We start from the raw sequence: 10,909 nt of genomic DNA, 5'->3' as shown, positions 1-10,909 counted from the left end.
TAGTTAAAAATTTTGGGTGTGGTTTTAATTATAATGCTTTTATTTTTATAAACTCATTGTGAAATATGTTATTTTTAAATGTTTATACATCATATCAAATCTTATATTTAAAAAAAATAAAAAGATCAAATTTATAATTTAATTTATATTAAGTTAATAAATTAAGTGAATTTTAAAATATTTTACATAAATTACTCCATTAATATGATTGGAGATTTTGCTGAGTTAGTGTAAAAAGGATGGAAAAAAAATAAAAAAAAGTGACAAAGGGTAAAATGGTGAAGAGAAAAGCGGCAAGGTGTGATTGGGCGGGCTCCAACACTAATAGGCCACATTTGCTGTCTGTCTCTAATGTTTATCCTTGCTGTCGCGCCGCCTCTCCTTCTCAAGAACAAAGTCTACCACTATACTCTATACTTTATACTACTCTCATTTCATCTCATCTCATCTGAAAATGGAGGGCGTGGATCCTTCTCGAACCTTCCTGAAAGATGTTAAGCGCATTATCATCAAGGTGAGAGCCCCCATAACAAAGTAGTAGTTAGTTATAGAATTAGTTAGAAAGTGGCATTGCCTGATGTTGTGTGTTCTTCATGGTTAGGTTGGGACTGCTGTGGTCACGCGCCAGGAGGGAAGAGTGGCCGTTGGAAGATTAGGGACTCTGTGTGAGCAAATTAAGGAACTCAATTCCCTAGGATACGAGATTATTTTGGTCTCATCTGGTGCTGTTGGTATTGGCCGCCAAAGGCTACGATACAGGAAATTAATTCACAGCAGGTTCGTTCCTTCGTTCGTTGTTTGGTTTTGTTACTCTCACTCATATTAATTTCCAACTTCAATTATATATTAATTTAATTAATTACTTTCATGTACTGGTGCAGCTTCGCTGAGCTACAAAAGCCACAAGTTGAACTTGATGGCAAGGCATGTGCTGCTGTTGGACAGAATAGTCTTATGGCTCTTTATGATTCTTTGTTCAGTCAGGTAGTAATTCGTTACTTTTTCTTTTTTTAATGCCTTATTTGTTTTCAGTTGTTATCTGATTTTAGTGCAGTTGACAGTGATTTTTTTTTATTGGTTTCAGCTCGATGTGACATCTGCTCAGCTTCTTGTAACGGACAATGATTTTAGAGATAAAGATTTCAGAAAGCAACTTACTGAAACTGTGAAATCATTGTTAGCGCTAAAAGTTATTCCGGTATTCAATGAGAATGATGCTGTCAGTACTAGGCAAGCTCCATATGAGGTTTCTTACTCTTCTTGCCTGATTTGTTAACAAACGTGAACATAATCATGAAGCTTAACCTATTTAGTTAGATTAATGTACCTCTAGCTGTCAAGCATTCCTGGGGTGTGCTCAAATTGTTCTATTGCTGGTTATGTATGAGAATAAAAGTAAGAAATATACTTTTAGGTTAACTTTTGTTTGTTTGTTTGGAGGTCAATATTTTTCACTTGAATTTTATTTGAGCCTAGAACTACAGTCTTTTCAGCTTGAAAGTTCAGTTTGGAGCGTGCTTCCTGGAAATGGTTACTTAATTATTTCCATTTCTAACTATTTAAGTACTTAAGAGTGTCACCAACTTATATTTTCTGCAGGATTCTTCTGGTATATTTTGGGATAACGATAGTTTATCTGCTTTATTGGCCTTGGAGTTAAAAGCCGATCTTCTTGTTTTGTTGAGTGATGTAGAAGGTCTTTATAGTGGCCCTCCGAATGACCCACAGTCGAAGCTTATTCGTACATATATTAAGGAAAAACATCAAAATGAAATTACTTTTGGCGACAAGTCTAGGGTGGGAAGAGGTGGAATGACCGCCAAAGTAAAAGCTGCTGTTAATGCAGCTGAAGCTGGCGTTCCTGTTGTTATTACCAGGTAATCTTTTACACTATATTACTGAGAAAGAGTACAACTGAACGCTGCTGTTTTGTTTTTTGTTTTTTAAAAAACATCATTGTTGTAGGCATATTACTTTACCCTCTTTAGGTTTTAATTAAATCATTATTCATCAGTGCCATTTTCAATTAGAAATAGGTTATTTAGGCCATGACACGTGAACAGACTATTTAACCAAACCACAAGCATCTATGGAAAAATAAAAATAAAAAAACTTTTTGATTTAAATTGCTTGCAGTTACCTATTTATCTTATCTTTATCCTTTTGTTTTCTTCTCTGTGTGTCTTTATGTCCTCCTAGTGTTTCGATTTAGCAAATTAAAATGAAAATGTGTATGCAGTGTGCACAAACACAAAATGAGAGAATCACTTATGAACCCCCCCCTCCCCCCTTTCTTTTCTTTTTCATTTTTGTTGATTTATACCAAGAACACTATGAGATTTAGTGTGGACATTGACTTATATCTGATGTTCATCTTTAAAAGTTGGTTTTTCCTTGCTCTTGTCACATTTTTTTTTCTCTCCTTTCAGTGGTTTTGCAGCTGAAAATATCATTAAAGTTCTCCAAGGACAATGTATTGGAACCCTCTTCCATAAAGATTCACATGAGTGGGCCCCAGTAAAAGAGGTTGACGCACGCGAGATGGCTGTTGCAGCCAGGGAATGTTCCAGACGGCTTCAGGTATCTTTTCTATCTTTACACTTACAAATGGATATTGCTGAGCTTTAGTGAACCGGTTCTAGTCAAACATTGTAATATCCTAATTTTACTTGGCAGGCCTTATCTTCAGAAGAGAGGAAACAAATTTTACTAAAAATAGCTGATGCCCTGGAAGCAAATGAAAAAGTGATAACGACTGAAAATGAAGCTGATGTTGCTGCTTCACAAGAAGCAGGATATGAAAAATCCTTGGTGGCTAGGCTAGCTTTGAAACCTGGGAAGGCAAGACAATTTTCACTTGAAGAAGAAATTGTCTATAAATTTTAACAAATTGATGAGTTTCTGATGATAAACTATGATAACCGACAGATTGAAAGCCTAGCAAAAAACATCCGAACTATTGCAAATATGGAAGATCCAATTGGTCGAGTATTAAAACGAACTGAGGTAATGAAAAGTTGATCTGGAAATATATATTTTGGGTCATGCTAGTTTTAAAACACCAGGTACAGGGGCCACTGTCTAAGTAGGATCCGCTTCCCTTTGGCATAGTATTAACTGCAGATTCTAATTTTACATCTTACTAGTAGATAAGATGGACTTGTGTTATTTGCAGATTTTTTGTCCAAACTCAGTTTGAACAAATTTTTTGTGGACCCTTAAGATTGCACTGAATTTTTATGATAAATATTGATTTGTAATGTTTCTGACAGCTACCCTTTAATAGCTTTCAGATGGGCTAATTTTAGAAAAAACATCATCTCCTTTGGGAGTTCTCCTGATTGTTTTTGAGTCTCGCCCTGATGCACTAGTACAGGTAAATTAAACCCTTTTCTTCTTCTCTCTCTTTTTCTTGTAGGACCAGGACAAAGTAGTTATTGAATCAGATACAGAATAGTTATAGAATTAGTTGGTGTTTAGAGTTGTAAGAGCCTCTTTGCAATTATGCAAGGGTAAGGCTGCGTACAAGGATTTCCTCCATTCCACACTCGCTATTCGGGTTTAACGGGGAGTGGTTTTTTTTTTTTTTTTTAGAGTTGTAAGAGCAGGGGCTTAGCTTAAATAGTACGAAGTAGGTAGAAGAGACAATCATTCTGAATTGTTAGGAATGGAAAACTGAGCATTAGCTCTGTTTTAAAAGAGGAAACCCTTTGTTGAAGGAGAACCTTGGAAGGAGAATTCTCTCCTTTTTCTGTTGAGATTAGATAAACCGCAGATTTGTTCTCTTTTCTCTCTATTTCTCTGCTCTTTTGTGGGTTCATAACACTCTCTTCCTTTACTTTTCCACTTTGTTTTCAGCATTTATATTCATTTGCTATCCTTGTTCACTTTGTTTTCAGCATTCAGAAGGAATTAGGGAAGATCTGTTTAGAGGTTACTAAATGAATATGTTTTCGAATGAGCTTGAAGAAACATGGGTATGAAAATTTAGCTGAGATTAATATGGCCCCTGCCGGTAAAAGTGGGAGTTTGAAAACACCCTTCCCTTCTCCACTTGGGTTGTGCATGCGAAAAAAGAAGGAATATTGTGTTCAATATACGTATGAGCTAACACATTGATCTTTTTATTATGTTATCTTAGTGTATAATTTAATTTAATTTTTCATTTTTCCTTTATGGCTACTAGCATTCCATTTGCTCCTTTATACTTCTTAAGTTACCAGATTTATATTTTTTGTTGCTTCCTTGTAGTCAGTTATAATAATTTGTTGCTTGCATGCAATAGATATCATGCCCATCCACAATCTTGAAACCATAATCTCATTGACTATGCTAATTTTTCATATATGTTGAATAGCATTTTTCATAGACATTTGTAAAGAATCAATTCAATCCAAAAGCTTAAGGTGTTGGGTGAGGGCCTTTGTAATGGTTTATATTATTTTCTGTTGGGTTCCATTTGCAAGGTACACATTGGTTGTATGGACAACTAACGTGGGGTTTATAAGGCCTTAGACACTCTTACCCTTTGAGCTAGCTTTTGGAGTGGTGTTCTGATATAGCTAGCTTTTGGGGTGGTGCTCTGATATAGCTAGCTTTTGGGGTGGTGCTCTGATATCAGAGCACCACCCCAAAAGCTAGCTCAAAGGGTAAGAGTATCCAAAGCCTTATAAACCCCACGTTAGTTGCCCATACAACCAATGTGGGACTCCAAGTCCCATACCTTGCAAATAGAACTCAACATTCTCTAACACATCCCCTCACTCAAGAGTCATTTGGGCTTGAAGCGTGAATATTGCACAGGCCCAATTTTTTGTTTACCTTGTGCTTATTTAATTCCACTATAAAGTGGGAGGATCAAACGTGTGACCTCGTGGTAGCTCGGATAACATGTAAAGAACCAATAAAACCCAAAAATTTAAGTTGTTGGGTGAGGGCTTTTTTAACGATTTATATTATTCTCAAACTTGTTTCTTGCCACTGATGATGGTATTTCTTTGTATCAATGTATTGTGACATGGTGGTGTATTTCATTTTGTTTCCATCCTTGAGGGGCATCATATTTTTGGACTTTATAATGTTTTTCCTTTTTTAAATTTTATGCATGTTTCCTTTTTAACCTATAAGAATAGTATCATAGGTTTCTAACTGATCAAATGAATATAAAGTTTCACTGTTAACCATTATTGATCTGTAGTGGATTAGTTTTCTGGTATTCGTGAACTTTTTGAGCTTAAAGCAGTTGGATTGTTTATCTCTGCATTATATACTGTTTATCTGCCTTCTAAGCCAGTGGCTTTGTATCATCTGAACAGATAGCTTCCCTGGCAATACGAAGTGGGAATGGGCTTCTCTTGAAAGGAGGCAAGGAAGCTAAGCGATCAAATGCAGTTTTGCACAAAGTTTGGTTTCAAATAAAAATAATTTGCGAACTATTTTCTGTTTAATTTTTTTTTTTTTTTTCATTTGGTAGTTCCGTTAATAAATTTTTTTGGGATGATTCCTTATCTCTGAGATGCAGGTAATTACTGAAGCCATACCAGATACTGTTGGTGGAAAACTTATTGGACTTGTGACCTCAAGAGCAGAAATCCCTGAGCTACTTAAGGTGAATTGATCAGTCTAGCTAAATTTCAGATTTATAAACTTACTCGCATTGAACATTGGCATCTCTAGCTAAACAAGGACTTCTATTTCTATTTGACTTTCAGCTGGATGATGTAATTGATCTGGTGATTCCAAGAGGCAGCAACAATCTTGTTTCTCAAATCAAGAGTTCCACCAAAATTCCCGTTCTGGGTCATGCTGGTAGGACCATTATGCTTATGTTCAAATATAATTTGCAAGCAGTGCTTGATATGGCAGGATAATTCCTGTTAAAAGAATTTATTAGTGATTATCATAATAAGCCACATTATTGCTAATACAGATGGAATTTGCCACATCTATGTCGATAAGTCTGCCAATATGGGTCTGGCAAGGCGGATTGTACTGGATGCAAAAATAGATTATCCAGCTGGCTGCAATGCTATGGTAAAGTATTTCTGGATGACTGCAAGATTGGTAACGCCAGCTATTTTCTTTGCTCATTAATAACTGCCATGGTTTTTTTTTTTTTTTAAGGAAACGCTTCTTGTCCACAAGGATTTAATAGAGAAAGGTCGGCTTAATGATATTATTGTTGACCTACGAACCGAAGGTATGATTTCTGGCAATCAGTTCCTCTTATTCTAGATTCTCTTTCAACAGTTGATTCTTCTGAATGCTTATTTAATTTCACTCCCCATTAGGTTTTGTAGCTTTAACTGGATAAAGGTTTTGTGTATCATTTAAACATTTAATTTTTGTGACATGAACTACATAATTATTTAGCTATAAGGAAGCCAATGGACTCTTTAAATAGGCCAATATCAAGTGTTTCTTCCAATGTTGGTGTTTTTGCCCATTCTCTGTCATACTAGATAAATTTTGCTGTAGGTATAATTTCAATTTTTTCTCATTTATGGAAATTTAAGCTCTCATTCTGATACATGATTGGGAAATGGGTTTTATAAAAGTTATGTTGTAGGAAAAGTGATTGTGTTATGTTATAGAGATTCGTTTTGCGTGTCGTAGTTTTTTTTTTTTTTTTTGCTTCAAAAAATGCGGGCCCCACAAAATGTTGTGTGTGTAGAAAACTTTTTCTGGTCATGTTGCATGATGAATGCAAATCCCTTAGGAAATACCTATGCTCCTCAATATTTGGATTAGGAAATAAGAACTTGTACTATCAAATAAATTCATTTGTTAGTATTCTTTTTAATTTCTTGTGAGAAAAAAGTTCACGGGCATGTTTGTGGGTAAGTATGGGGTGGTTTTGCATGTCAAGCAAACACCTAGTGCCACTCGAGGAAGATTTTATTACATAGACTGGATGTAACTTGTAACGCACGACAAACAAAATAAGAAAACCATCAATGAAGCATTGTATATTGTATCTTAAAACAAATAAAATAAGAAATATATTGTGTCTTTTCTTGAATTCTCTTTAGGAAATTCTGGTGAGAAGAGAACCATCAATGAAGCTTGATATTATGGTGCTAATACTAAGTCCCTGGATCATTTGTAGCATGCTTAATGCTTACAGTTGCATCACAGTGCTAGTAATTCCAGATCAAAGTCATTGTTGACAAATTCTGCTGTGAAAATTATGAAGAGCAGCACATTTATATATCTATTGTTTAATGGTTTGGAATTTGTTGACGTACTATTTAATTTGTGAATATTTCTAAAATGAGCATTTCCTGCTTAGACTAAAACTTCTTGTTTCAAAAGGATATAAAGGGCAAAGGTAAACGATAAACCTCGGTGCACAAAGACTCCGACTTTGCAAGGGTAGGAGTAAGGATCAATTGTGTGTGGCAAAGAGATTGTTTCTTATACTCAAACATGTGACATTCCGGTCGCAAAGGAGTAACTTTACTACTTACTCGAACATTTGCCCTCTATGTTTTATAAAGATATATTGAATTTTATTTTTTAATGAGATTTAAATGTCCGAGTAATGTTCAATTTGTTTATTTTTGTAATTCAGAAATATTCTAGCAATTTAAATGATCTTATAGACAATTAAAAAAAAAATGAAAGGCATCTCCAAGGTTTAGATTGCAGTCTGTCCTTGTGTTGACTTCAGTTTACATACTTACTAGACTGGTGAGTTGTGTGATTGGCATCGTTTTAAAGATTTCTAATTATCTGGAAGTTAAATGAACTGTTATACTGAATGTCAAGGTGTTATCTTGTAAGGTTTTTGGAATGGCTAAATGATGTAAAATTTATGCAGGGGTTACATTATATGGAGGACCAAGGGCAAGTTCTTTGTTAAATATTCCACAGGCACGTTCATTTCATCATGAGTACAGTTCGTTGGCTTGCACTGTTGAAATTGTGGATGATGTGTATGCAGCTATTGATCATATAAATCTTTATGGAAGGCATGTCACTGTTTTCTTCTTGATAGGAAACATGAAAAATATTTTGCTTTCATTTGTCTTTCTTCCCTCTGCTCCATTTCAAATGACGTCTATGGTAGCGCAGTGGGCTTAGATGGATGAGTGTCACATCTTCTCTTTCTTTTGTCGCAGTGCACATACTGATTCCATCATTGCAGAAGATCACGAAGTAGCTGCTGTGTTTCTCCGCCAAGTAGACAGGTAATATTTTAAATATGATGTTTCTTATTTTGTTTCTTTAATGATAAAAAATAAGTCCAGGGAAAAAAATAACAGATATTTTCATCAATTCTCTACTTTGCAGCGTTTTATTATTTTGTGTCATTTAGTTGGCAATCTTTGACAAAGTTAAATATTTATAAACACTAAACATTGTCCTTTAAACTATTAACTGTTTTCCTAGAAGATATCAGCACATTGTGCAATAGCTGCAGTTCTGTAAAAAAAAATTGTCTTGTATTGGCAGTGCTGCTGTTTTTCACAATGCAAGCACAAGATTCTGTGATGGGGCACGATTTGGTTTAGGCGCAGAGGTATAATATTGTTTGCATTTTCTAAACAATCTATTACATTAAGGTAGTTGCTTTAATTTGTAATTTCCTTTTGGCTGAATAGGTTGGAATAAGTACAAGCAGGATTCATGCTCGAGGTCCAGTAGGAGTTGACGGATTGTTAACAACAAGATGGTATGAGCTGATGGTCATTATAATACTTGAGAAACAGTACATATCTTTTAGTTTTCAATATGACTAACAATTCCATTCAGTCTCTTAGTTAATATGATGGACTTGAATGGCACTAATCACTATTACATGAGGAATGAAAGATTTATGTAAAATTGATCTATGAATAGCCAACATAAAAATAGGTTTGTAAAGGACTATAACTAATATTTCAGCCCTTCATTTGTAAGTATGCTTAACTTGCTGATACAGGATTAATGAAAGTTGTCAAACTATGATATTGTTTGTTTTTAATGAAATATATTTCATAAGATTACCCTACTGTCTACAACACAGATCCAACCCATGTATGATTTACAATTTGAATTTCCTCCCAGCCATGATGATAATATAATGGCATAGTCATTTTATAATTAACCCACCAAGTTATATATAGTGTTACGTACGTGGTTTACTTCTTATTGTCTTTCTGTCTTTTGCGTGTGCAGGATTCTTAAAGGAAGTGGACAAGTAGTAGATGGTGATAAAGGGGTTGTCTACACTCACAGAGACCTTACAAACTAATTTGTTGGTATTGCTATTAGAACTAAACATGTCTCGTCATCAAGGAGGCGAGGCAGAGAAGGTGACTGCTCTGCTTGCTTAATTTCCTTTTGTATCCTTTTAGTTTGTCTGGAGAGTGCGGGATAGATTGTACAATTAAACAGAAGCGGGGTAGGTGTTATGTGATGCTTTTGCTTTTAACGGTGTTTCAAGACAATTTGTTTTCCTCCCCAACAATAACAAATTGATTTCCATTGTTCACGAACCTTTTTAGTAATGTTATTGATTACAGTACGCCTTGTGATAGGGTATGTTATTTAGTGCATTTGTTTTTGCAGTGTGCAATTGTTTTTCAGCTTAAAATCCGTAGCTTCACTTATTGTTAATTTGTCCTTTGCTTATGCTAAGAAAATTCTGAGAATTAAAGTCTCTAAAGCAGTATAATTCTTTTCTTTTTTTCTTTTGGGTTTTGTTAACGATTGAATGTTTTTAGTGTCAATTTTATGTGTATTTTTAAGACAAATGTTAATGTTGGAAAATTTCCACGTAAATGAATAGATCAGCCCCTTATAGTTCCGTGTTCGAATTACTAAAAATCTAGTCAGCAAATCTGCAACCCATAGCATTCCTAAATTAGCAAATTATTGTACTTTCGGATAAAACCGCAAAAGAGAAATTGCTAATTTTAGTTGAAGAATTTCTGTTCCATACCATTTTGACTAAAATAATAGAAAACCCTTATCTTATGGTTTTTTATTTTTATTTTATTATTTTCTGAATTGGTGGGTAGTTATTTAAATTTTAACTTTCCTAAATGATAGGTCATAGTTATTGCTAGAATATATCTAGTATCAGTGAGTAGTTATTTCTAAGGTTGTCTTATATTATCAATTTAAAACTTGAAGTATTTGAATAAAAATCATCAGAAGAATTATTTGGAAAAAAGCACTCTATGTAAGAGGTCAGACTTCCTCAGTAAAACTATTAGAGGTCAGGCTTTCTCAATACATTCTTTATTTTGTTAGTAACAATTGGTATCAAAGCTCAGGCATGGACAAACGCGTTCAGAAATTGAAAGACGCGATCTAGTCTTTGTCAGAGTAATTCAAGGAGATGTTCAACCAATTCTCCAACCGGTTGGACATCTTGGTGGGTAACAGGCCCAACACCCTCTCATCTACTATTGGGCTAACAAAATTATACGAGGCCTCCAATCATAAGATCAAAACAATTGTTCACCATCCAAGCAGTGACAAAAGAGAGCGACTACGAGACGATGATGGACGAAAGTGAAGAAGAAGCGGATATTGAAGATGATTCAATTACTTGACGTTAAATTTACTTTTGAGGACAAAAGTTATTTTTAGGGTGAGAAAATCTTATAGTTTTTTATTTTTATTTTATTATTTTCTAAATTAGTGGGTTGTTCAAGTAATGGGTAGTTATTTGAATTTCTTTCCTAAATGATAGCTCATAGTTATTGCTAGAATCTATCTAATGCTAATGGATAATTATTTCTAAGGTTCTCTATTATCTATTTAAACTTTGAAGTATTTGAATAAAAATCATAAGAATTATTTTTTAAAAAAAAAACACTGTATAAAAAGTCAAGCTTCCTCAATAAAGCCAAATTTTCATTTTTATTTATTTTTTCGTAACACCTTACTAGTTACTTCTAACATTAAAACGAAC

General features: G+C 34.3%; 1 protein-coding gene across 3 annotated transcripts; it reads left to right on the top strand.

The window, feature by feature from the left end:
- The first annotated feature begins 380 nt into the window (after positions 1-380).
- On the top strand, positions 381-9,657 carry LOC133289599 (delta-1-pyrroline-5-carboxylate synthase-like). Of its 3 annotated transcripts, none has more exons than XM_061487583.1 (19): positions 381-514; positions 602-777; positions 882-984; positions 1,085-1,246; positions 1,600-1,877; positions 2,430-2,580; positions 2,677-2,841; positions 2,929-3,006; positions 3,287-3,376; positions 5,316-5,402; positions 5,522-5,608; positions 5,712-5,799; positions 5,930-6,033; positions 6,124-6,199; positions 7,823-7,973; positions 8,124-8,192; positions 8,458-8,524; positions 8,607-8,677; positions 9,163-9,657. In XM_061487583.1, exons 1-19 carry the CDS (start codon positions 455-457, stop codon positions 9,236-9,238), a joined length of 2,139 nt encoding a protein of 712 aa, XP_061343567.1. In that variant the 5' UTR covers positions 381-454; the 3' UTR covers positions 9,239-9,657. The 3 variants fall into 3 exon arrangements, 2 of the variants coding, with proteins under 2 accessions (XP_061343567.1, XP_061343566.1); XM_061487582.1 differs by having other exon boundaries at positions 5,712-5,808; positions 9,163-9,655; XR_009748504.1 differs by lacking the exon at positions 9,163-9,657 and having other exon boundaries at positions 5,712-5,808; positions 7,823-7,875; positions 8,607-8,619.
- Positions 9,658-10,909: the final 1,252 nt, after the last annotated feature.

This window comes from Gastrolobium bilobum, unplaced genomic scaffold, assembly GCF_033153095.1.
Source record: "Gastrolobium bilobum isolate Gb01-03AN ecotype WA unplaced genomic scaffold, APGP_CSIRO_Gbil_v1 utg937, whole genome shotgun sequence".
NCBI classification, from domain to species: Eukaryota; Viridiplantae; Streptophyta; class Magnoliopsida; order Fabales; family Fabaceae; genus Gastrolobium; species Gastrolobium bilobum.
Note: the sequence above shows the minus strand (reverse complement) of the source record. Positions and strands in the feature narration are given on the sequence as shown.

Bases quoted from the DNA above. Each gene is read 5' to 3' on its own strand.
- LOC133289599 (XM_061487582.1), top strand. From the start codon at position 455: ATGGAGGGCGTGGATCCTTCTCGAACCTTCCTGAAAGATGTTAAGCGC. The intron at 515-601 runs GTGAGAGCCCCC...CTTCATGGTTAG, and splicing joins TTAAGCGCATTATCATCAAG to GTTGGGACTGCTGTGGTCAC. The intron at 778-881 runs GTTCGTTCCTTC...GTACTGGTGCAG, and splicing joins AGGAAATTAATTCACAGCAG to CTTCGCTGAGCTACAAAAGC.